Source organism: Terrapene carolina, unplaced genomic scaffold, assembly GCF_002925995.2.
Source record: "Terrapene carolina triunguis isolate 2854851 unplaced genomic scaffold, T_m_triunguis-2.0 Scaffold93, whole genome shotgun sequence".
NCBI lineage: Eukaryota > Metazoa > Chordata > Testudines > Emydidae > Terrapene > Terrapene triunguis.
Window position 1 is genome coordinate 15020800 of NW_020664444.1, and position 27318 is coordinate 15048117.

The 27318-nt window shown below is 42.2% G+C and overlaps 1 protein-coding gene across 1 annotated transcript in view; it reads right to left on the bottom strand.

Moving 5' to 3' along the window:
- Nucleotides 1–27318, bottom strand: part of LMTK2 (lemur tyrosine kinase 2) — a 75448-nt gene that overhangs the window by 38753 nt on the left and 9377 nt on the right. Inside the window, exons 2-5 of the mRNA XM_024208440.2 lie at nucleotides 12549–12673; nucleotides 11360–11504; nucleotides 6520–6593; nucleotides 5835–5953 (exon numbers count right to left, since the gene is read on the bottom strand). Coding sequence (XP_024064208.1) covers nucleotides 5835–5953; nucleotides 6520–6593; nucleotides 11360–11504; nucleotides 12549–12673 — 463 coding nt within the window. The remainder of the gene's footprint in view (nucleotides 1–5834; nucleotides 5954–6519; nucleotides 6594–11359; nucleotides 11505–12548; nucleotides 12674–27318) is intronic.

Here is a 27318-nt window from a genome sequence, read left to right on the forward strand (position 1 = left end):
CTGTTCTGACTCTCTCAGCATATGCGCAGCGTGCCCAGCCATTTGACTGCATTGTCATCAGCCAGTGAAGAGCCAATAGTCCACTGTCAAAGTAAGTCAGCAGGCACTTGTCAAGGATGTGCAACATAGTCTGAAGTTGACCACATTTACATCATGGGATGAAACCCCACTTGAAAATGCTGGCCGCACCATTGCCTTGCTCTGTCCGAAACCAGTTCAGGGACGACCACAGGTACGTTGGCAAGTCAAAACCTGACAGGCAGTTAGTTGGGTCAGTGATGAGAGAGTGATTAACGACTGTCGTTGCTGACCACTCATTACGCCAAGCGGATTCCATCGTCATGTCCTGTGGAGGCATAAGTGACCATAAAGGAAGTCTATAAGAGAGGCGAACTGGCAGGTGGTTGATGAGGTCTGAATACAGAGGCAAGTCGCTGTTCTCACGGATCTTGACCTGGTGCAAGATAGAGGCCGCCTCACGGCGAATATGGGGCGGTGCTATGTTATAAATATTGGCAGCCGTGGCAATGGAGTTGCACTTAAAGTCCCGGTAACAATACACATAGCTTTTTTAAGCTCTACATCGACCAGCCTCATGTGAGACAAGTGACACCAGACAGGAGCACAATACCCTGCTCTTGAGTCGCAGAGGGCAAGGGCTGATGTTCTAAGCACCTGGGCACAAGCACCCCAGATTGAGCTGGCCAGTTTTCTGAGCAAGGTGTTCTGAATGCTAACTTTGACTGCTGTCTTTTTCAAGTGGTTGCAGTACATCAATGACCTATCCAATGTCTTCTGACTGACATTATGGCTATTAGAAAGGCCAACTTCATGGACAGACGGGCCATAGAGCACATGGCTAGAGACTCAATGGGGGGCTTAGTGAGCAAATATAAAACAAAACTGAGGTCGCACTGAGGTGCGAATTTCAATGGTGGAAAGTGTTACCTGAAATTGGGCCAGCTAGTAAGCTTAGGGAGGACTAATGACCCACCAGAGTTTGGCAGAAAGCAGCACTTTTATTATACTGAGAGCTAAGCTCAAAAGAAGTGCTGGGAGGTCACACTCACACTTGCATACTCACGCTCCCAGGACAGGCACGGCACTGGAGATGTCAGGATTTTTCAAGGTAAGTGTCCCCCAGCGCAGCAATGGACGTCGCGATGAAGGTAAGTCTTCCCTAAGCACGATGGAATGCAACGGCGAACCACTGGCCAGGCTGTCCTGGCGAAGGGCCTTCATGGGAGAGTCCCAGACACCTTGTCTACCTGGGAGCTCTTCTGATCATCCAGCTGTTCAAGCAGACCATTCATTTTACAAGCATTCCAGGAGGGAGGGGAAGGGGGAGGGGGAAAGCCACTTCACAGGTATTTAGAGAGGGAGAGGAAGTGTAACGGACCTTTTGAGCATACAGGTTACACATAGCATACAGAACACTGGTGCTCCTACAACTGAAAGGATCTGAGAAATCTAGTTGACAGGATGAGTGAATATGTATGGTTATCCATCAGAGGATAGAAAGCGCTGATCACTGCTAAATGCACACTCAGAACTGAGCACAAGACCCAAAGACTTAAGTGTAAGCAGATACTCTAAGATAGCAGGAATCCCAGCAGATTCCATAAACAAGGTACACTGGTGAGCCACAGAGGAGAAATGCTTCCATCTGTGGAATAACAGCTTCTCATAGAGTGTTTTCTGCCTTTGGTTAAGGATGGACTTCACCCTTTTAGAACATGAGCACTCTACTTCTGATGCCCATCCAAATACCTGGCCATGAGCTTGAACCTGCCCTTATACTGTGTTAGAAGGTCCAGCGGTGTGTGGGTGTTCATGGGTGGGTGAACTGACAGCATAAGCAGATGCGTAAACCAAAATTGTCTCGGCCAGTTGGGTGCAATCAGGATGACTCAAGCTCTGTCTTGGTGGATCTTCCACAGAACTTGTATCAATGGCCTGGGAGGAAAGGTATACCCCAGGCAACCCTGCCATGACACCAGTAGGGCATCTGCCTTGGAGCCCTTGCCCCAGGGCTGCTCTGGAGAAGTACTGAGAAAGTTTCCTGTTCTCCCATGAGGCAAAAAGGTTCCAGGTCAGCATTCCCCAAATGGGCAAAGACATTGTCAAGAACCAAATTGTGAATCTCTGATTTGTGGAAAAATGTCTGCTCAGGCACTCTGCTAGGGAGTTTTGCACCCCTGGTAAATATGCTGCTGATAGTGTTATGCGATGGCTGATGCACCAATTCCAGAGGATGACTGCCTTTATGCACAGAGGAAGAGATCTCCCTCCGCTTGTTTACATAAAATACCCTTATGTTGTCCGATATTATTTGGACATGTCTGGATTGGATGAGTGGGAGAAAGGCAACGCGGGCTCAGTGGACCGCCCGGAGTTCTAGTGATGTGACATGCATTCTGGACTCCCATATGGTCCAGATGCCTTGTGCCATATGATTGCCCACATGAGCATCCCAACTCAAGAGGGAGGCATCAGTAATTGTGTGAGGAAAGGGATCCCCATCCAAATCTTCTCTGGTTTTGTCCACCAGACGAGAGAGTCTAAAACTCTAAGCAGAACTGTTCCCTTGCTGTTTATGTTGCATTTCTCTGGTGAGTACATGGAGAGAAGCCAAGCTTGTAGTCAGCAAGGATGAAGCCTCCCTAACAGCATCACATGTGTACATGAGGCCAAGCAAGGAAAGGCAAGTTCTGATTGATGTCCTGGATTTGATAGTGACCTGATGTATGAGAAACATCTCCAGGGGTAGACATGGTTTTGCTATAGTCGAGTCCAATGTCTTCCCTATAAAACTCATGCAACTCATGGGGGTCAACATGCATTTTTCATGATTGATACAGACACCCAGGGAAGGCAGAAGGTTGAGCAGAACACTGGCTGCCTGCTGGACTACCTTGTAAGAACTGCCCATCTGAAGCCAGTTGTCTAGGTAAGGAAAGACTGTAAATCCCTCTCTTCTCACCCAAGCTGGCACAACTGGAAAAAAAAAAAAAAACATTGTAAAGACCCTGGGTGCAAGTAGCTAGACCAAAGGAGAGGCCTCTGAATTGAAAATGCTCTCAATCAAAGAGGAATCAAAGAACCTCCCGTGCGCTGGGTGGATGTCTATGTGAAAATATGCATCCTTCATGTCAAGAGCTGCAAATAATGTGTCCTTCTGTTCAGCTGTCTCAGATCAAGAATTGGGCTCCATTTCCCATTCTTCTTGGGGATCAAGAAGTAAAGGGAACAGAACCTCTTCCCTTGATGCTGAGGTAAAACCCTTTCTATGGCTTCCCTGAGAAGAAGGAAGTTCACCTAATGTAATAGAATCTCCTCATGAGAGTGGTCCCTGAAAAGGAACTGGGAAGGGGGTTTGTGGGTAGAAGGTACCAGAAAACTCAATTAGATAGCTGCCATGAATAATCTCTGATACTCATTCATCTGTATTTAGAGCCCTCCAGTTTTCAGCAAATTGGGTAAGGCGGCCTCCGAATATCAGAGGAGGGAAACAAAGCAGCATCAATAAAGGAACACGGGTCTTAACAGTCCCATCAACAGAAACTCTTCGATTGAGGATTAAAATATGATGTGGCATTGGATGTTGCAGAAGCTGGGTACCTGGGTCTATAAAACCCTGTCTCTTGCATGGTGCCTCCTGAGTACACTGGTGGTAAAACAGCTGAGAACGCAGTCTTGTCCTATACCCCAGTGTATGGTAAATTAACCTGAGGCTCCTGTACTTTCTCAAGCTGAATCTGTACCTGTACATGAGCTTTTGATACTGTTTGAAGTCATCTGGCAGAGAGGGAGTAGCTGGAGTAACCACCTCATCCAGCGAAGACAATGAAATTGCTTCCAGAAACAGCGAATCCAGCTCACCTACCCCTTCCAAGTATTCCAACAGGGCCAGTTGCAAGAGTCCAGGTGATGGCAAATAGGACTCCTGAACTGATCCTGGGTATCTAGCCTAAGGCTCCCACAGTCTCCAATATTAGCAGTAGGATGGATCAACTGGCACAGAACCACCCCAGTTGCAGGGCCTTAGACTCATCTGAAGAGAAAGCCAGATCCCTCATCTCCAGCAGAACCAACAATACCGATGGCTGTGCCTCAAGGCTGGCAGGTGGGATGGATACAACTGCCTTATCAAGATGGTCTCTTCTTCTGGTGTATTAATGTGCCAGAATAGAGATAGTCCTAATAGGAGGGGTGAACGTGGATAGTGAAGAGCAAACATGTCCTCCAGGGAGACGTAGGTCTCCGATAGCAAATAGACTCTCCTTATACCTCAGGGCAAAGTCATCAGAACCAGAGCTTCCCTGCTCACCGTGGTCAGCTCCCTCCAGGGCTGGGTTGCTATCAGTACTGCATCAACTCTAGAAGTGGATGGGAGCACCAGGAGCTGTTTATCCCAAGCCTTCACCATCCGAGCTGATGTCAAAAAATGGTTACTAACCTTTCCGTAACTTGTTCTTCAAGATGTGTTGCTCATGTCCATTCCAGATTAGGTATGTGTGTGCCGCACACACCATCCCTGGAGATTTTTCCCGCAGTGGTATCCATCAGGCCGGCTCTAGCACACTCTGATGCCCCATGTTCATGTACCAGTCGAAGGGACCCCGACGACCCCACACCCTCTCCATTCCTTCTTGCCAGCTAACTCTGAAGAGGGGCAGGAGGATAGGTCGTGGAATGGACATGAGCAACATCTTGAAGAACAACAGTTGTGGTAAGGTTAGTAACAGTTTTTTCTTTTTCAAGTGCTTCTTCATGTCCACTGCACGTTAGTTTTTTTCCCACCACCAAGTTAAATTGCAAGTGACCCAAACACAATGATAAAAAGCTATTTGTATAACCTAATCACTTCTTTGATTGGATTGAACATTTGTTTAATGTTTAAAAACAGATAAGATGCTGCTTAAAAATAAGTTTTGTTAAAAAAATAAAGTACGTAAAGCCTTGCCAACTCTTGTGATTTTATCACAAGTTTCATTATCTTTGTTTTTTCTCTCAAAGTTCAAGCTCCTGGAGGCAAGTGACTACATGAAAATCTCAGCATCAATTTAAAAAAATCTCTAGCCTTCATGCCTGCAGAGAAAAGCCCAAGAATGCAAACCAAGTGTACTCTTAACAGGGCCGCCCAGGGGGGAGGGGGGGAAGGGCAAGTGGGGCAATTTGCCCCAGGCCCCAGGGCCTGCAGGGGCCCCCACGAGAGTTTTTCGGGGCCCCTGGAGCGGGGTCCTTCACTCGCTCCGGGAGCCCCGGAAAACTCTTGCGGGGCCCGGGGCCCGGAAAACTCTTGCGGGGCCCGGGCCCCCGGGACTTCTTCCGCTCCAGGTCTTCGGTGGCAGATCGGCGGCGGCGGGTCCTTCCACTGTGGGACCCACCGCCAAAGTGCCCTGAAGACCCACGGTGTGGGGGGGGGGGAACCCGCCGCCGAAGAGCCGGGTCTTCGGCGGCAATTCGGCGGCAGGGGCCCCCTGCCGCCAAAGACCCCAGGCCCCCTGAATCCTCTGGGCGGCCCTGACTCTTAAAGGCTCAAAAATTGGAAGGCAATAAAAACACAAAACTGCACTATTTAAAAATCTCATGATCTAGGGGGATATGTCTGACTCAATTTTTGATAATTTAGTGTTGACAATATTGAATGTGTATTTTTCCTTTCTTAAACTACCAACATATACTTTATATTAACAGACTGAAAAGGGAGAACAGAGGTGAGTATCATATAAAAGAAGCATAATATTGAACAAGACAGCTTTCCATGGTTTACGTATATATTAGTAGCATGGACTATCTTCAAGTTATCCAAGGTATGAGAGGCTACTTACTAGTAAGGTTCTCCATTTCTCAAAAACTGTTCTTGTTCTTTGGGACCTGCATTTGCCTTTAATTCCTTCACTATTACTCTCGCTACACTAGTACCTGAGTAGATCTCCCCAAGTAGGACCTGAAAAACAAACAATTCTGCATTACATAGTTTCAGTCACATTTAAAGAGGAAGTATCTGGTTTCCTGTTATACCTCAATTACAACACAAAGAAAAAACTAAGTCATGAGAAACATGGGGCTACGGGTATTTTCTGGCTTTTTTGCTAACACATCCAAAGCTTTGATAATTAAGCTACCACACTTAAGAAATTATTCTGACAAGCGATATTAATCCTCTGCATTTTAAAAAATGTATGTATATTTTTTAAAATAAAAATTGGAGTTAAAGTGCTTTTTCTAAAAAAGCTGCTAAAATTAAAACAACGATTTACATGCTCAGTCTACTGAAGTGGAATTTCTGACTATTTTAAGTAATGTTTTGTTAAGCAGCACTGCATCTGAATTAAAGAGATAGCAATGAGATGGAAAACAAAGTGCATGCAAACAGCAGTACAAATTAAGTTCTAAAGACAATTTTCTTGTCGTGTTATTACTTTGGATAAATATTTTAAATGGTAATATAGGTCTCTACTTTGGAATAAAATCTCAACTGCAGAACTACAATATTAAAGGAGGATTTTTCACCTTTCCAAACCAGCCATTTCCAATTTCTTGAATATAGTTTAGACTCTGACGTGCAACTTGAGACTTTGATCCTTCTGTTATAGAAAACAAAAAATAGACACAAATCAAACCACTCAAAATGGCCAAAATTATCTATGCTACTGTTGATGAAATAATGCATGATCCTAAAACGCTAAAAAAAATTTAGTTCTTACACTACTAATTACAGTACACTACAATACAATGCACATATTAAGCTAAGCAGCAGAAAATATTGTTAAACATATACAATGACAAAGTATTAAAACAAGGCTAACCTAAGGACAGAAACGAAAGCCAAAGCTGACACTTCTCAACTTGTTTAGGCTTTTAAACAGATTCAACTAGAAACTGATCCAAGACCAATGAAATACCTTTGCACAATAATGCAAGTTAAGAATGACATGTAAACTTTAGCTTTCAACACATCCAGATATACTGCAAACCAACAAAAGCAAGAAAGTCAAAACAGCTGAGTTTGCATTTAGCTCTGTAAATATATCTGCATTAGATGGTCATGGAATCTATTAAATCACTGTTTACAGGAGTCCCACATAAATGGCAGAACACAAGCCCACAGCAGATCATGGAATACTCACGGCTTTTACAAGCCCTGATTAGCCACCTTACCAGCAGAGCTCCAGTTCTTTACACACCGACCCAGCTGCTCTAATTGCAGCCTCTACCTATGTGAGGGGAAATTTTCTTTTTTAAAAATTGTACTTCACACGAAAAGCCCCCTTGGCCAACTGCTGGGAAATCTGAAATCCTTAGCTTTTATCTACACTGGCAAAAATATACCCATAATTCACTGCCAGTGCAGCACCACTGGTGGTAACAGGAAGTTGCAGGGTAGACAAGGCTCAGATGTGTTTACCACTGTGTTCCTTACCAGTTAGAATTGTTAAAGATATCTAAGCCCTGTCGACAGTACAATACAGCTTTTGTCACTGCTACCATGAGTTGCTCTAGTGGTAGCTCCCATTTTTACCACTGTAGGCCAGGTCTATACTGGGAGCACTTTACCAGTATAGCTTATTTCAGGCCCTCCTTCCCCACCCCCAAAGCAAAACATGCTATATCTGAAAATGAACAGTTTTGCCAGTATACTGGTCTAAACTAAGGGCTTTTGTCAGCACAACTATGTCAGTCAGGGAACATACGTCATCACAATTCTAACCAATACAGCAATGACAGTAACAGTTTGTAGTGTAGACCTTGCCATGGAAACAATCTTGGGGGAGAGGCAGCAATCTGCTGAGGTGACAAGACAGTCTCCCCTTTTGGGAAAGTAAAGGGCGGGGGGAGAAGAGTGTTAAATCAAATGCTGAGATTTTGTGATCCTAGTCAGTTTTGCTTAAGAGTCAGCTCTGCAGAGCTTAAAGAAGCAGCTGATTAATCCTAATCAGTTTTCCTTTACAGCTCTCAACTCTTTGTTTTTAAAAATAAGCAGGACAAAAAAAAAAAAACACACCCAGGACACAAGGACCAAAAAACACAAAAAGCACAAAAAGAGGGGGAAACGCAAATATCAGCAAATAGGCATACGAATGAGGGCAAGAAAGGGAAAACAGGCCTCTTTCAGAAAGTCTCCTGCTTTCAGGGCCGCCCCGGGGTGGGGGCAAGTGGGGCAATTTGCCCCAGGCGGGCCCCCATGAGAATATAGTATTCTATAATATTGCAACTTTTTTTATGGAAGGGGCCCCCGAAGTTGCTTTGCCCCCAGGCCTCCTGAATCCTCTGGGCGGCCCTGCCTGCTTTTTAGATCTTTAACCTCACAGGTCTAAGATTTTTGGGGTTTTTGTTGTTGTTGTTGTTGTTGTTGTTTTGGGGGGGGGGAGAGAATTGAGTGTCTGCAGTAAGTTGTCCCACACAAGGTTTAAAAGTTCCCTCAAAAATGCTTAGGTGAGTGCCATCAGCTTCTGCTAAAGCTAAGCTTTACCAAAACAAAAACATTTTTCAAGCCCTTAAGGTTGCAAAGACATACTCAGTCCATATTAGGAAGGCAAACTGATACAATGCTGTCTTCTTCTACAGACAGATTCAGAGCATATATTGCCGCTCATATTCTTCTGCAACCAGCAGAAGAATGAAAGTTAACTAGCCTTGTCAGGTTTCACTGCTGATTTTCAGAATCTCATGAGAAACAGTAAAACTGATAGTTATTTTCATTCTGCTGGTGTTGGGGAAAACTAAGAGCAACAGCAAAGGAAAGCAGTAGACCTGTTCACCAGAAAGATTTTTTTTTATTATTTTTTATTATTATTTTTTAATGGAGCCTGGGAGATGCGTTGAGTAGCAGAGACTCCTCTCATTGTAACAGGAGGAACAAATAGTGTTTCTTCACCCTTGTAAAAGGAAACTGGGAGAAGGCACAGGAGATTGAAGGGCATCTTTAAGTATAAAATCTTACTACCTGGAGAAAGATAAAGATTGGACTCACAAGTAGGGTCCAAAGAGAACCCTAATATCAAATCCCAGCACCTTTCGATTTTCACAGTAGCTGACTTTTCACCTGCTATTGTCTCTGGACATAAACCCTCCCAAATCCCACCTTTTGTATTAGCCTGTGTCTAGTAAGTTTAGTCTTTTGGCTATTAAGGCTTAGAAATTTCTGCCAGACATCTGCCAGTAGGGCATGAGACTGTGTAAGTGATAAAATAAAGATAAACAGGAATATATGATGCACAAAAGTTTTGTGAGAAAATATAAGGGAACAGACAAACAGCACAACTTTGAGAAAGAGAAGGGTGGTGAGAATGGCAGGAACATGCTTAAAACAACTCAGAAAGAAATACCCCATGATCTAATATAAGAAAAAGAAAAAGTAGAGTGAAGTCAGGAGGGGAAAAGAGGAAAAACAAATGCAATAGTGACAGTAAATAGGCCTGATTGAACACTATCTAACAAAGATATTTACTGAATTGCACCGAACAGGATTAATTTTTTTTCTACTTTTTGGCCAGACTTAGTAGTAATATTTTTAAAAGCATAAACAGGAAGATTTTTTATACATAGTATACAAATGCTTTTTCCTTTTAAAGTTGAAGGTGGTGTAAACTTGTGGGGATGGCAGTAGGCTTAGTGCTCAAGCGAGCAGTAGTTGAGTTCATTTTTTAAGCATGGGTTTACATACACAGATGAGGGAGGTTGACTGCTAGAACTCCCAGAAATCTTATAATTGGACATTGATCAATTGAGAACAGTCACCATTGATCTGTAGTTTGGAGGGATCTTTAAGCCTTCTTCAGCATGTGAATTCTAGACATGACAGACTAGGACAGTTCCGGTGGAGCTGTTATATTCTATTGTATAGAATGTATAGTTCACTGATTTGTGAACCACAATAAAAGCGTATCATTTCACAGCACATCATGCAAATGTACCTGCAGTACTTACAGACTTAACACATGGGCTCAAATACCTTTAAATTACACTGATCATTGCTCATACATAGTGGGCATGACAATTCCTAGACATTTCTAAACCATTCCTACCGCATACAAAATGCTCCAAAGGTATTAGTCTACTTTACAGTCTGGATCAATGGCCTTTAAAACGTTGTGTAAAAAAATAGATATCTTCTGATAAGAGAGTAAAAAGGCACCTGAAATCACTATGGTTTACAATTCTCACTATTAACTTCAAAGCTTCCAAGCATTTTAAAGGTGCAATCCAGTTCATGCATTTGCCTAGAGAAAATTCTTGTGGCAAAGTTAGACATTCTCATGGAATCATTGGTAACCTGGAAAGACCACATTAATAGGTAGCAGATATATAGAAAATTCAGCATGCATACTGCTGAAATATAAGATACTGTATTTCTTAAGCAAAAATGTTAGAAGTCATTTAGTTAATGGTTTTCTTTTTAAAACTCTGGATAGTTACTTAAGTCTCCTTTGGGTTTCCTCTCTAAACACTTGCAGCTGGCCATGGATATATTGCCAGAGAGATTTCTTTGTATTAATCAGAAGTGTTAAGTGCATCTGGAAATAATAATTCCATATTTTATATTAAATAGTAATTTGTGCATAATATTGGAGATGCTGCAATTAAATGAAAGGTAACTACAGTTTTCTATATGGTTACTGTGTTTTTTTTTTTTTTTTTTTTTTTTTTTTTTTTTTTGGAAAGTATACATGAAACCTTTTTAATCACAGGGGAAAAATTAATCTGATTCCATTTTTCAGCATCATCCTCACAGATTTGAAGCAAAGGATGTTCACAGTAAAAATAAGCTAATGGTGTGACAAGCAGGGTTACAGGTACAAGTTTCAGATCCCCCCCCAAATCTGCTAAAATGAAGCTCAATCTTGCTCCCACTTAAGTCAGTGGCTAAAATTCTACTAGCTTCATTGGGAACAGACCCTGGTCCATGAACCAGGACTATTAAGAGGCAAAAATTATACATGGCCAAACTAAGTATCTCCATCTAGTCCTTTTTTTTTTTTTAATATTAGTTTAAGAGTGGAAAAAGTCATCTATTTACTATGCACTCTAATTTTTGAAAATTTAGATTCTGAAAACTATTTTATAGCTGATTTCTGAAGAGAAGAAATATGAATAAATTTTATTTTGTATCTAACAGAAAAACAATTTTTTCTTGATTTCATAAAGTTCTTATGCTACAATAAAAATAATTTACAAATAAACATTTGCCTAGACTCAGTCAGTAAACCCTTTAGTAAATAAACAATAGATCTGTGTAATATATACAGTATAAACAAGATGCACATATGAATACTGTATTTCAGATACTAGAATTCTAGATGACTATCACTGGATCATCTTCAGTTTCATAGTAAGAAAAGGTTCACATCACCTGCAGGAGGCTGAAACTGGGATGGAGCTGGTAAAGCAATGGTCGGAACTGAAAGAGTAAACACTTCTGCTGGAGACTGAACAGATGGGGTATCTTCTGCTGGTGGTGTAAAATCTATTTCATCATCAAAATTATCTTCAAATTCCTGCAAGAGCAAAGATTTTAGGAAACCACGATACAAGGAATCTTACTGCCTTCAAACTGGAAGACTAATATATTCTTTCACAGTTCATCCGATTTGAACATGAAAACTTGATTATATCAGAATTATTAGCTCCGGGGTGACAAACGCCCCATCCAGAGACAATTGCAATGTGTGTTATAATATATTTAAGTGGTTTTGTTTAAAAAAAAAATAATTCAGATCTAATTTCTTTTGAAGTTCTCTAGTAGTTGAGCAAATTTATTCTTTTCAACAAACCACTTCCATTTTAAAAAAGGACTTTGTTTGAAAACAAGATTCCCCCGAGGTCCTGCATTTCCAAAAACAATCATCAGTAGCAATTACTTTATTCTTTTTTCATTTAATCACAATGTTATAAGGTAGAAGCATTGCTAGTCTGATATGCTAAAAATTACAGAAAGATTTCAAAAGATGTTGCCCTAGATGATGTAAATAACTTGATCAAACATCTACATTATCTCAAAGCAGCTGAGCCCTAAGCTTCACTTCCAATAATTCAAAGTAATTCCAAATTCACAGAGGTCACCAAGATAGCTGTATTTGAATACTAATCAGAATTTTTCCACTAGGCAGAGTTTAGGTATTGCTAGGTTGTACTTTCTAATCACTTACTTAACAGAAGTTCTGTAATCCTGTCAACAAGTAAAAATGGCAATTAGACAAACAAAACAAGGACAATATAGGAAGAACTGATCTTTAGCACAGTCTTGCAAAGTATTAAACTACTAGTAAAATTATTAGCAAATATATACACTTATGATAACTTTTTACTGTAGTAAATTACAAGTAACTTGCTATAGTATGCACTCTGGGCCAAGTTCTGCACTTATTTGTGTTCAATGGTGTTGCACAGCATGTAAGCAAGTGCAGAATTTGGCCATTTCAGGAGAGGAAAAATGTTTAAATCACATCCACTGTACAGTGATATTCTGAATCATTTGTACGTTAGTTATATCATTATCCATCCCAGATTACTTTTGTATCATTTTTAACTTCAATGCTTACCTTAAAGTCTATCTCTGGATCTTTACAGCAGGAAACACAGTTCACAAGCAGTATTACCAGGACTACTAAACTACATGCAGCCAAAGCCACAAAAGAGGAAGAAACTTCAGCTGCAGCTATTTCCCCTAGAAATAAACACACATGCAGTTTTAAACAAATGTATTTAAGTCTTAAAGTTTAAAACTTTTTAAAACATGCACAATAAATAGTGATTGGCAGTGTAAGATACAAATGAATTTTAGAGTATATGTCCATGCTGAAGTTAAACACCTCTTACCAACCCATCAGCTGACTTGAGCTTGTGGGGCTGTAAAACTGCAATATAGACATTTGGGCCTGGGCTGGAGCCCAGGCTCCAGGACCCACCCCCCTTGTGGGGTTTCCGAGGTTCGGCCTAAGCCCAAACACCTATACTGTAATTTTATACCCCCTAGTGCCCAGGTCAGTTGACGTGGGCCAGCCACAAGTATTCAATTGCAGTGTAGATATACCCTAAGTGCTTATGATAATTCCTGCTCACATCCACAGAATTAAGCTTGGCTTGTGGAGAAATATGACATATTAGCAAATACCTAGAAGTTTTTTCACCTTCCTTTGCAGCATTGCATATGTATAATTGATTAGGATCAACTGCTTTGTAGTAGAGACGCTATGAAAAATGTCCAAAAATACTGCCTATAGAGAAGTTGGGTTATCATGTACATAGTCACAGATTTGCATGGCATTTTACCAAACAAAGCAGAAGAGCTGCATTAAGATAACACAGGGAGGGACAAGGCGTGAGAACCAGGGAAAAGACAGACATGTTCATATAGTTAACTGGGAGGATGCCAAGATATACATCTTCAGAATGAGAGTATTTATTTTTAAAAGAAATATGAAGCTATTATATACATATATAACAAACTAGTTTACAAGACTTTAAAAGGGAAGCATGTTTGACTAGATGAGTGAGTTCCACATATGAAAGAAGGCAAAAAAGGTAGACATACAAAGACAGATGGCTTGGATTGTGTGAAGGGGAAACTAGTGGGGCTAAGTAAACAATAATAAAAATAAATCAGGGAAGTAATTAGATTTAAGTTGAGGGTTACTTTCAAAGCAAGAACAAGGAGTCTGAATTTTATTTGGGAGGCCAGAAAGCCAGTGAAGAGATTTTCAGAGAGGATGCCTGCTGTGACAGGACCCTGGTATTTGAACTCAGGCCTGCTGAGTATCTAAACCACATCCCCCAGCCTCTGTGCCATGGCAGTAATGCTGAGCCACTGCCCCAACCAGCAGCCTTAGCGCTAAGGGTCTACAGTTCCAAAGGAATCATACTCCAAACCCCTGATTGGCTGGACAGGCAGCATTCCCATTGGATACCTGGACTATATAAAGACCCCAACAGGAAGAGGAAGCTGGCTGAGCAACATGTTCTTGCCCGCTGGTTGCTGCCTAGACCACCTGGCCTTGTTGCCCTGCTGCCTCATCTGATCTTGCCTACCTATCCTGCCAACCCAGCCCTTTGAACTAGATCTCCCAGCTACAACCCCCCCCCGCAAGAACTCCGACCATAGCTCTGTACTGCCTCTAATAGCAGTTGACCTCCTGAATACCAGACCACCCATGCACCACTTGAGCACAGCTCTGGACTGCCCCTAACCCACTTCAGGCACTGGGCATGAGTTTGCTCACACTGCTCAGTCTCCTCCTAAGCTCGTCTTACTCCAAAATGGTATGGACCCAATAGGTATGGCATCAAAGGATCCCGAGGGGATGCTGAGCCCCCAGGAGCAGATCACCCACCTACAGGCAGGAAAACCAAATCTTACAGGACACTATGGACCAGCTTTGAGCAGAAAACCATGCTCTTCAGGAACAGATCACAGAATTACAAGCAGGCATGCCTTTCCCAGGCCAGTGTCGCCTTCTGAACCTGAACCCATGGCATCTTTACCGGAGTGCCATGACAGGACCTGTAGCAAGTTTTGAGGGTTTGTGAAGCACTGCAGGATCCATTTCCTGCTACGGCCCAACATGTACAGGACAGACCAGGCAAAGGTGGGACTGATCATCAGCCTTTTAATAGGCAAGGTCCTGGAGTATGTGTCCTCTCTGCTAGAGCTAGATCTTCCCATACTGGCTAGCTGGGACACCCTCCTCAGGACCTTTATGGCAATTTTCTTTGACCCTCACTGGGCTCACTCGGAAGAGGCAGCCTTACAGAGACTCCATCAAACCTCAGGGTCAGCTGCAATGTATGCAGCTCATTTCCAATGTCTAGCAGCAGACACGGTTGGAATGAGTCAGCCCAGCTACACCAATTCTATCTTGGTCTCAGCAAGGAAATAAAAGATGAGCTTGCACACAGAGTCTCCAGTGGGTCTAGATGCATTTATTGAGCTTTGATCTGAATCAACACAAGATATAGTGAGCAGCAACTCAAGAGAAGAGGGATTCCACCCCACATCCAACCCCTGCAAAGGTCCAGTCACCTAAGCCCATACAAGTGAACTCAGCACAAGCCCAAGTGGGAACACCGATGGCAAGAAAACTTGTGCTTTTACTGTGGTGGCAACTATCTGCCAAGTCCCTGAACCACATGGCCCTGGGGAAAAGACCACTCCAAGCCACAATAAAGAGGTTGAGCCTGGGCAATACCAGGAAAGCCCCAGGAAACCCCCTCCAGCAACCCATACCACGCATTCCACCCAACACGTAGAAGTTGTCCCTATACTTACAGCTCCATTTGCAACTCTGGCTTTAGGATTCCCAACAGATACTTCTCCCCTAGAAGGTCCTGATTATCACCTGCCTCAGAGTCAATTTCATGGATGCTATTGTGGCTCAACTACCCAAACAGTCAAATGCCACCACTGATTTAGTCAAAACAGTTGACTGTTCGCTGCTCGGCTCTGGTCCCGTCAATCAAGAAACTACAGTTTCGGAGGTGATGGTTGGGGAGCACCATGAGCTCTTCCAATTCAGCCTGATCCAGTCCCTACATTTGCCTTTGATTCTCTGAATCCCCGAATTGGTGAAACATGACCCGCATATCTCCTGGCAACAGCACATCATGACATTTAACTCTGAGTTTTGCTAGGACAACTGCCTCTCACCTTCCAAATTTGGCTCCCCAGAACCTCAGATTGGATACTTTGCCCAGACTCCAAAAACAGGGAGAGATGCTCAAGCAACAGAGTGGGCTTCTCTGCTGCTAGGGTCAGCCATCACTTTCCCCACAAAGTACCAAGAATTTTCAGATGCATTCAAAAAACAAAACACAGACACTACCCCCTCAGCAGGAATACAACTTCCTAATTAACTTACAACCTGGAACCAAGACTCTATTCGGGCGAATGTACCCCATGTCAGAGCCTGAATTAACTGCCATTAGGACTATTTTTATGTGGCATTCCACCTTCCCAGCCAGGGCCTCTGTTCTCTGAAAAAGAAAGACGGCTCCCCAAGACTATGTATGGACTACAATGCCCTAAATAAAAATCACAGTGCGAAAGTGATACCTGCTACACCCCAGATCCCAGAGCTCCTGGATCAAGTAAGAACACCTGGAGTATTGACCAAGTTAGACATCAGAGGGGCTTACAACCTAGTTACAATCCAGTCCAGGAATCATTGGAAAACTGACTTTTGAACTCAGAATGGCCATTATGAATATCTATTGATGCCTTTCAGAGTTACTAATGCACCCACAACCTTTCAGCATCTAATAAATGATGTCTTATGGGATATGCTAGACTGCTGTGTGGACACCTGTGACGAAGTGGGACTGTTCTTAATGTTTCCTCTGAATACTGTGTGGGTGCCTCAGTTTCTGGCCGACCCTCTGTCGCCTAGCAACTAACAGCCAGGCCCTTCCCCCCTGCAAGGGGATGCTAAAGGTGTGGGAGAACAAAGAGGTCAGGTGACCTCCTGGCCCGGGAAAGGAACTCAGCAGAGAAGGAGGGGCTGGAGGGGGTTTCAGTTTGGAGCTTGCTGGGGACTAGGAGTCAGGGCAGACTGGGGTGTCTGGCTCGCGGGACCCCAGAATGGACCCGGCTGAGGGATCCGGTTCTCTGGATCTACAAGCTCTGTTTTAGACAGTGTTCCTGTCATCTAATAAACCTCTGTTTTACTGGCTGGCTGAGAGTCACGTCTGACTGCAAAGTTGGGGGTGCGTGCAGGACCCTCTGGCTTCCCCAGGACCCCGCCAGGGCAGACTCGCTGTGGGAAGCGCACGGAGGGGCATACGCTGAATGCTCCAAGGGCAGACCCAGGAGGTGAAGCCATGTGAGCTTCTTGCCCTGAAGACAGTCTGCTCCATGGGAGAGGAGGCTCCCCAAAGTCCTGACTGGCTTTGTGGGGAGCAGTTCCAGAGCATCACCCGGGGACTCCGTGACAACACCTACTTAGATGACATCCCAATTTACTCTGAAGACCAGTCTATGCAAAACCAGCACGTGCACAACATTCTAGAAAAACTTTGCCAACATGGGCTCCATGCTAAACCGGAGAAATACATCTTCGATCAGCCCACCATCAAATTCTTAGGCTACATTCTGTCTGCCAAGGGAGTTCACATGGAGATCAGAAAGGTGGAAGCACTGTGATTGGGCAACACCACGAAGCATTTGAGAAATTCAACATTTCAATGGATTTGCAAATTTCTATAGACATTTTATTCGGGACTATTCCTGAATCCTGGCCCCTACAAGATCTTTGCTGTGGAACCTCGCCAAGTTTGCTTGGAAACTAGAAGCCCAAAGAGGCTTCAAACATTTGAAGACTGCATTTATCCCCATGCCCAGCCTCACACACCCTGACCCAAGCCAGCCATTCATCCTGGAAATTGGTAACTCTAATGTCATCATCAGGCAGCGCTGTCACAGAAACAGGGCCTCGACAAAAGTTCAGCCTTGTGCTCTCCCATCCTAAACATAATTATCAGATTTCAGACATGGAGCTACTTGCCATCAAAGCAGCTTTCGAGACCTGGAGGCATTACCTAGAACAGTGGCTCACAACCTTTCCAGACTATGTACCCCTTCCCAGGAGTCTGATTTGTCTCACGTACCCCACGTTACACCTCACTTAAAAACTACTTGCTTACAAAATCAGACATCAAAATACAAAAGCGTCACAGGGCACTATTACTGAAAAATGGCTTACTTTCTCATTTTTACCATATAATTATAAAATAAATCAATTGGAATATAAATACTGTACTTATATTTCAGTGTATAGTATATAGAGCAGTATAAACAAGTCATTGTATGAAATTTTAGTTTGTACTGACTTCGCTAGTGCTTTTTATGTAGCCCATTGTAAAACTAGGCAAATATCTAGATGAGTTGATGTACCCCCTGGAAGGCCTCTGTGTACCCCTAGGGGTACCTGTACGCCTGATTGAGAATCACTAACCTAGAACAGTGGTTCTCAACCTTCCTGGGTTCAGGACCCATTTGTAAATGTTTGTGGCCTGTCACGACTCATCTGGGGGTAGAGGCTCATGGGTGGTTTCGGTCGGGTCCTGGCCCAAGGGGGGTGGGAGATCCTGCCTGGCACTTACCCCACACTGGCAGCTCCTGTGCTGTGCGGCTGGCTGGGTTTGGCTTGGCTCTCCGCTTCAGGCCTTGTAACCTCCAGGGTTGCAGTGCCACTCAGTTTTGACCCCACTCCCCTGACTGGACCAAATTTGTCAGAGTGGAATTGTGACCCGGCTCATGGGGTTGCAGGGCCACTCACTCAAGTTTGGCCTACCGGATTGCCGTCATCATGACTACTGGGCCAAACCTGAGTTGCACTGGGACCCCAGAGGTTGCAGTGCATAGAGCAGGGAGGTGAGCCCCAGCCAACCACGTGGGACATGTACCACAGGAGCTGTCAGGTGACCCTTTGAAACATTCTGGCAACCCAATGTTGAGTCCCCACCCACAGGCTGAGAAACCCTGACCTAGAAGAAGCCAGATGGACAGTTAACATGTTCACTGATTACAAAAATCTAGAATATTTGTGTGCTGCTAAAGCCCTAATCCAACAACAGCTATGCTTGGATCTTTTTTCAAGATTTGATTTCACTATCACCTACTGCCCTGCTCCCACAACAGGAAGGCAGACACTCTGCCCCACAACAGGGAACATGCCAATGATCCTAAAAGATCCTATGAGGAGCCTCCCGGCATCCTGAAACCACACCATTTCCTTGGAGACTCACCAAACCTCAGGATAAGCTCACACAAAAGGAGGAAGTGCTCCTTGTTCATTCGTGTATTTATGTCCCTGAGTAAAGCCCCCATTTGTCACAGTGCATTTGTGACAATGTCCCTTGGCCCAGAGACTTCAACCAAGCAAAGACTACTTGCATGGCACATCGGTCGTTCTGGTGGCCAAAGCTCCAATCTGACGTTCAGGTCTCCATCAGGTCTTGTGATGCCTGCAGCTGTACCAAAGTGACCTGAATAAAACTCTGGTATTAATACCTGTCAAGACCCCCTCAAGGCCTTTGGCCAGTATTACAACGGACTTCATCATCAAGCTAACAGAACCTGAGAGACACCAAACCATATTGATAGTAATGGATCAGACAAAAGCAGTGCCTTTTGTTAATGGGGCACATCTTCCCACAGCTGAGGATACTGCTAGTCTCCTCATTGCACATGTTCTCCCTCTACGGCAGGGATGGGAACCTACGACCCGCGGGCCGGATCCAGCCCATTGCTTAATTTCATCCGGCCTGCAGCAAGTATTTCTAAACAAATAGACCTATGAAATTAAGCTATGGGGGGTGGAGACAGTGGCAGGGACGAGGAAGGAGATAAGCTGAAGATAGTGGCTGTAACAGCAACGCTGGGGCAAGGTGGAGCCTCCAGCCACTCTACTGTGTTATGACCCCACAAGGGCCGGTGCTGGAGCCCGGCAGCACATACCTTGCCCTCAGCCCTCGCATGCTTCCAGCGCTCTAGTGTGGAGCAGCCAGTAGTGTCCCCAAGCCCACGCATGCCTACAGTGGTGTTCAGGTTGCAAGGGTTGTAGTGTGAAAAATTGCTATCTGACTGAATTTGCAACCTCAGTCATCACACTAAAAAAGCAGGTGAGCTGAACGTTTTATATCTCTCTCTCTAAAAAAATAAAATAAAATAAGTTGCTTTTACTAGGGTGTGGCCTGTGATTGATTTTTTTCTGTGGGTCAATGGCCCGTGATAGAAAAGAGGTTCCCCACCCTTGCTCTACGGCCTTCCAAACTACATCACTTCAGACCAGGGGCCCTCGTTCATATCTTGGGTTTGGCAGGAGGCATACCACCTACTAGAGGTGCATGTCTATTCATCAACTGCCTACCATCCACAAATAAACAGTCAATCAGAAAGACTGAACCAGGTATTGGACCAATACCCGCAATGCTTCACAAATTACCACCAAAATTACTGGGCTTTACTGCTTTCATATGCACAATTCTTGTACAACAATGCAGACCATGCCTTGACCAAGATGAGCCCACTTTTTGCCACTTATGGCTTCCACCTCCGTTCCCAGCCCACACTACCCATAGCACTCATAGTTCCTACTGCCTTAGATCTGGGTCATCATATTCACCAAACACAGGAAGAGCTGAAAGAAAACAGATGCAGTCAAGGCACTATACAAACACCATGCTCACCATTGCCGGCAGGAGAGCCCTACATTTGCAGTAGGGCTGAAGGTATGGCTAACGGACAAATAACTCAAAATGAGTAGACTGCACATAAGCTGGATCACGAGCACCTAGGACCCTACCAGATCCACAGGCAAATCAACCCAGTAACCTTTGAACATCAACTTCACCACTTCCTGAAGGTGTGCTCTGGACTGCTCCAACCTGCTTCAGCCACTGGGCATTACATGATATTACAATCACACTCAATCATTTTGTAGTGAAGCTGAAGGTGATTCAAGTGTTAGGAAGGCCAAAAAGAGATGAAGTGGAAGATATAGAACTGAACAAGATTTTTACAGTCAGGGGCGGCTCTATGTATTTTGCCGCCCCAAGCACGGCAGTCAGGCAGCCTTCGGCGGCATGCCTGCAGGAGGTCTGCTGGTAACGTGGATTCGGCGGCATGCCTGTGGGAGGTCCGCCGGTCCCGTGCCTTCGGCGTACCCGCCGCCGAAGCCGCGGGACTGGCGGACCTCCCGCAGGCATGCCACTGAAGGCAGCCTGACTGCCGCCCTCACGGCGACCGCCAGGCTGCCCCCCGCGGCTTACCGCCCCAGGCACGCGCTTGCTGCACTGGTGCCTGGAGCCGCCCCTGTTTATAGTGCGAACAGAGGAATGAGAGCATCTTAAACGTCAGGGACAGAATTTAGTTATGTTTATAAGAGGGAACAAGAGAAAGGAGCCAAATATAACACCAAACTTGCTGACATGTGGAAAGAGAGACTAATAAAAATATTGAAAATGATAAAATAAGAGAGAACGATTAATTCAGTTTTTGACACAGCTTGAGCTGGCATCCAGTAAATATCAGATGAGTCTTAAGCGCACATAGGACACCATAAGATTTGGAAATCATGAGCATAGACATGATAGAGATGACTATGGTAGACTGCTAGGAGCCAATGGTGCTGCGAAACAGAGCAAGAGTGAAAAGGAGAGAGCCAAATGGGGAACAGAAGGGCAATACAAAAACCAGGTTAGTGGACGTGTACAGTAGATAGAATTCAGGTCTGCAAAAGTTATTTCAATTTAGGTCAAACTTGCTTAGAAGTCTTAAATTAGTTCTCAGTTGTCACAAATTATATCATGAATGAACCAGCTCAGGAAATATCTATAGCTGGAAGATGACAGTTATGTGGGAAAGCTGGTACAGAACACTGCTTTTCTATTCCCAATGCTAGCCCTTATGAGAGATAAGGTGGGTGATGCAATCTTTTATTGGACCAACTTCTGTTGGTAAAACAGACAAGCTTTTGAGCTTACACAGAGCTCTTCTTAAAATCTTGGAAAGGTACTCAGAGTGTCACAGCTATATACAAGGTGGAACAGACCGTTAAGCAAATGAGTTAACACATGTTGCAAGAGACCATTAAAGGTGAAGTGGGCAGTTAATACCTCACAGTCGTAAGACAAAGGAGAATTAGTGAGTTACATATTGTTCTACTGAGCCATAAATCCAATGTCTTTTTATTGAGTCCATGATTTTTAGTGTCCAGCAAAGTTATGCTTTTAAGCTTTTTAAAGCACTGTGCAGGTTTCCTCACACGATATGGACCAACACAGCTACAACACTGCAAACAAGAATGCTACCCCTTGTCATTTGTCTCACGTTCATGAACACAAGTTATTCAAAACATTTTTAAAAGGTTAAGGAAATACAAACATGAGCATGAGAGTTGGCATAATTGACCATAAATCTGAAGGATAAATCTGGAAGTTTTTACAATCCAAAATGTCAAGGTATATAGTCTTTCAGGTTGCAGATGAATGGCCAATTATCAGAGCAAGGCAAGGACTTTGCATGTGCACCAAAGTACACATAATGAAAACCCTTATAAAATGTGAGGAAGGGTTGTTTAGGGGAGTATAGGAAGTAGAGCTGTCAATTAATCTCAAACAGGAGAGTGCAGAAAGCCAGTATGTCAATGCCCGCTGTGTTTCTCCAAACAAAGGTAGGGTGACCAGATGTCCCGATTTTATAGGGACAGTCCTGATATTTGGGGCTTTTTCTTATATATACTCCTATTACCCCCCACCCCGTCCCGATTTTTCACACTTGCTGTCTGGTCACCCTAAACAAAGGGGTTTAAAGCCAGTGGATCTTCTCAGTTGCAGACTCACCAGTTCTGCCAGTGTTTTGCAGCAGAATGTCAGTACTCCACGACACAAAGTGATTCAACATTTCCTTTTGTTGCCTCCCTGTAAACGTTCCCTTTCTGCTCCAACACGTCAATACATAATGATTCTATGACTGTTCTGACCTTGCATATGCAGCAAGGGAATACCTGATTTGGTCAGGACAACACATTTTCAATTAGAAAATATTAATGTTTATTTGGAAGTCTTGACTGACTGCTAAATTAACTTCCCATTCACTTTTAATACTAAGTAACCATTGTAATACACAAAAATACTGGAATGGGCTGGGGAGGGACAGCTGGAATACCTCAGACTAAGAACATTATATTATACCATTTAGATCAAAACTCACATCTATAAAACCACCCTAGTCGACTAGTAACCAAGACTATAGTCTTTTAAAAATATGTACTAATTAAAGTACACAAAAACTCTCGTTTCCATAAAATTTTACTAACATCAAAAGCTACACCTTGAAACAAAATGCACTCTGAAACACTTTCATGACTAAGAACATCCACCCAAAATGACATCTTGATATAGGGTCAGAACTTAAAAGGAAAAAAGTAGTCAACTAATTGTCCCTAAAGGTAACCTTCAATTACTGTGGACAATGTTCAAGTGATCTGAACAAAAACAATAGTGTAGGGCTACAATCAAAGGAATTTATTTCTGACACAATTACTTTACTTATTGAAGGTCAACTATTTGTTACAGAGAAAACACTTATAAATGTCTGTTTCTACCTTTTCAATATTCTTTCCAGGGTTTGTGTTGAAACTTTAACAGATTCATTGTAAAACAGATTTTTGCCTTGGTCTTCAGCATGTGAGTTAAAACAGAAAAAAAACCCTCACTTATTCTGTACACATTTTAAAATTAATTCAGTTGACATAATTAATCAAAATATGGCTTACAAAGATCATATTGGTGTATTTTAGGATGTTTAAACATTTTTAGTCAGACAATAAAAGAGTATGAAATATTATTAATGCAGAAATTATAACAAGTTCAGAAGTTAAGAGACTTCAACTGCAGTTGGTGCTTTGATTTATTCCCTCAAAATGGCTCTAAGCATGCTAATCTAATTAGATTACACGCACACTGCTATTGTAAATATTGACTATTTATTTGAACACATCAGACATCTTAGTACACCTTAGGGTTACTCAACTATTGCCTTTGAGGTTAGAATTATGTAGCCAGGCACGCGAAGAGCTCTGTTGGCAAAACAAATTATATGCATTCAAATAAAGTCTTCTACATAATGCCTGTATATTTTTCATTTGTAATAATTTAGAAATGGCAGCAATTTGTCACATAATCTATTCCACATCTCTGAATCAAGTTTCCTCAATTAATAAGGCTGGGTAGAGTATATGACGTTACACACACACACAACCATAAACCAAATTTTCTGAATTCTGAAAGCAACAGTACCTATAACACTGAAAATGTAAAGTTTACAGATGTTTAAAACAAGAAATTTTGACAATGACTTTGATGAATCAGTATACTTGTTTGTAGGTTACTGTGTACCTTAGACCTCTCTCCCCACAAATCCATTTCCTCTAGGATGGTTGAAAGCGACTTGACGCTTAGAAGTAACTGCCTTTTAATAAAAAGAAGTTGCACAAAACTTTCCTTCTTTCCTACCTAGCTGTGTTTCAGGCAAAAGCACTGACTGAAAATTACACTTTGTGGGCTATATTTACCAGCACAATCAGGGTGCTCTTCACAGCTCTGGCAACGAAAAGTAGATGTAGCGCCGGTGTAACAGGCACTCTTCTTTGAATCACCAGAACAGCATTATGCATATGAATGAATCAGATCCTCTATATTCAGTCAAAAACCAGTGACAGTTTTAAGTTTCTATCTCTTGTGACTGGCCTGGAATCCCACCCTTTCTAATGGTAATAAGTTTATTTCTTTATTTATTCCTACTATCTGATCAAAAGACATCAAATATTACAATCATGACATTTTGATTTATGAGAAGCCTATTTCAAAAATATGTACAGTTTATAAAAATTAATTAGTACATATTTTTCTGTGACTGAGGTCAACAACTGTTGTCTAAGGCAATAGTTTTACAAGGAGAGAAAGTTAATGCTAAAACAAGGTTTTAAAAAAATGTACTCTGTACTTGTTTCTTTAGTTTCTTAATAGTAGAATTTCAGATTTTACAGAGACTTTTTTTTTAAAAACTACTAAGAGGTTCCACACTTAAAATGTTCATCTGCTGAAAAGGACAAACCCAGGTCTCATTAACACGCTTACCATTGAAACACCACAAACCCAAACACAAGATAGTTAAGCAAATAGTCCATGCTTTATTTGCAAACACCACTTCCCCCAAACGAATTCAACTTCCACAAGTCAAGAAAGAAACGCTTTGACCAGGCTATATTCTGTCAGGGTTTGCAGTCTAAACTCAATGGGACTTGTACCTAAATCACATAGGTGCTTTTAAAAATTCCACCCTTTAGTACAATTTTGGCCTGTCTGCATAACAAAGTTATTGTGAACTTTTTTAATATACTAAAAATCTAAATAAAACTTTGCACTGTTAACACAAATGCAATATTGTTTTGAAGTGACAGGTTTGATGCCAGCCAATAAGACATTCTTAATGAAAATAAAATTTTAGTCCTTGCTGTACAAACACTCATACACATGCTTAATTTTAAGTACATGAGAAATCCCCTGCCCTCAATGGGACTATTTGTTTGAGTAAAGTTACATACCTGCTCAGGTCCTTAATACTTTGTTTTTTTGCCTAAAGCAGTTCTATAAAATTCCAGTAAGATACCCTACTTGTAGTGGCATTTTTAAAAAAACAGTGTTTATAATTTAGCAGGAAATTTTTTTGTATAATACAGGTGGGGTGTTCACCAGAGTCATGTGATATTAAATTCCATGAAAAAGGAGTTCTCTAATGCAAAACTGCCTTAGACAAAAGACAACTCTAAAATCCTCATCTGTATCTTAACATGAGGCTGAGAAATTCTAAGTTTTTAAAGGAAAAAAATCTCTGTCCTTAGGAAAATTAACTGAGGGAAGTTTTTAAACAGGCCACATAACAATAACTCATTACATTTTAAAGAATATGAATCCTAGTTCAAACTAACATGTTAAATTTTGAAAACATTATTCTAGCTATATTGAATGAGGTACAAAAACAGTATCTCAGTACTTTAATCAAGGAAAACAGCCTATCTGAAACATAAATAAGAAAAGTAGTCCTCCAAAAGAGTTGTTAAATGTGGAAAGAAATTGAGAAATTTAGCTGATTTAAAACTACTACTCCTACTTTATTTTTCAGTTATTCACTAAACACACAAATTAAATTCATTTACTCTTGGAGATCAGACACATTCTTTTCATGAAGTTTGGAATTTTTGCTCTTGCTAATTTTGAAAAATTATTTCTCAAGCAATCAAACTGGACTGTTAAGAAGCAGACTTTAATCTGTGTTAGACAAGTACTGTTAATATAATTAGAGAAAAGGTGAGGCTGTTACTCAACAGCTCATTTGTAAAATCAGTTAGCCAGTACTCTGTCATCAGTAACCTTAGGTAGAGCACGGAAAATTGTTTACTTCATATTCTGTTGAATCTGAGATATAAGTAGTAAGATTACTGTGGTTTCTCAGGTGCTGCAATCAATTTGAGATAACCTTAGTTGGAGAGCTGAAGAAATTTACTTTGACCTTCTAATTTAAACCAAATCATAAAATGTAGGACCATTAGGAAAGACATGTCTATTCAGAAAAATTTGATTTGGCAATACTGTATAATCTAGGTTGATTTTTACTGGAGATTGACTGCAACTAAAATGCTCCTTGTGAAGGAAGCAACACTCAGCTATTTCAAGCAAATCTTTGAAAGGTTTTTCTTCAATAGGTAGGCTGGTTGTACAGTCCAAAATGTGTTTCCATGTGAAATGTTACCATCTCCTTTCACCACATAGGGAAACTACTTGCAACACTACAAACTGGCTATCACCATACGGTCTGTCCTGTCACAGAATGCGGGAGAGGGGAGAAGAGAGACAAACCTAGACTTTTGGAATTTCCTATTTACTTCTAAAGACAGACATGTACTAAGTCACGAAACACAGCGGTTCCATCTATGGCTACAACAAGACTACCCGCCGTATCGGCGGGTAGCAATCGATTTATCGGGGATCGATATATCGATCCCCGAACGCGCTCCCCATCGACTCCGGAACTCCTCCAGAGCGAGCGGCGGTAGCGGAGTCGACGGGGGAGCTGCGGCCATCGATCCCGCGCCGTGAGGACGGGAGGTAAGTTGGAATAAGATACGTCGACTTCAGCTACGTTATTCCTGTAGCTGAAGTTGCGTATCTTACATCGACACCCCCCCACACCCAGTGTAGACCAGGCCTATGACACTGAAAAATAAAATAATGGCATGAAACAATCTCAGACTGCATCAGATATTGGGATATTTGAAAATTTACACATTTAGAATAGATTTTCCTTGGATTATACCAAAATATATTCGTCTGATGAAAGTGCATAATGAAAACATAGATGTCTATTGAACAATCAGTTTGCAGTTAATAGCAAAAGAAGTATACTCAGGATATAGTACCCCTTTAACAATGGAAACAGGATTAGTAAAAGTTATAGGTGGCTAGAACTGCTAAAACCTGTATACCCACTTATAAAGTTTTCTGAGCTACTTGTTTCCAAATCCTCATAACTTAATTCTTCATGTCTGTGAATCCAAACGTTCTGTCTACTCTTTTATTGTTGTGCTTACCACATTTTAGAATTGGATACAGGGAGTGAAGGAAGTCATGTTTATGAGCTTTGTTTACTACTGAATTAACATACTAAGTTCATTGTCCATGCAACTTACATTAAAAAGTGGCTCATTAAGACTATGAATGCCGGCTTTAAAATGTGCAAAGTAGCTTTCAGAAGAAAAT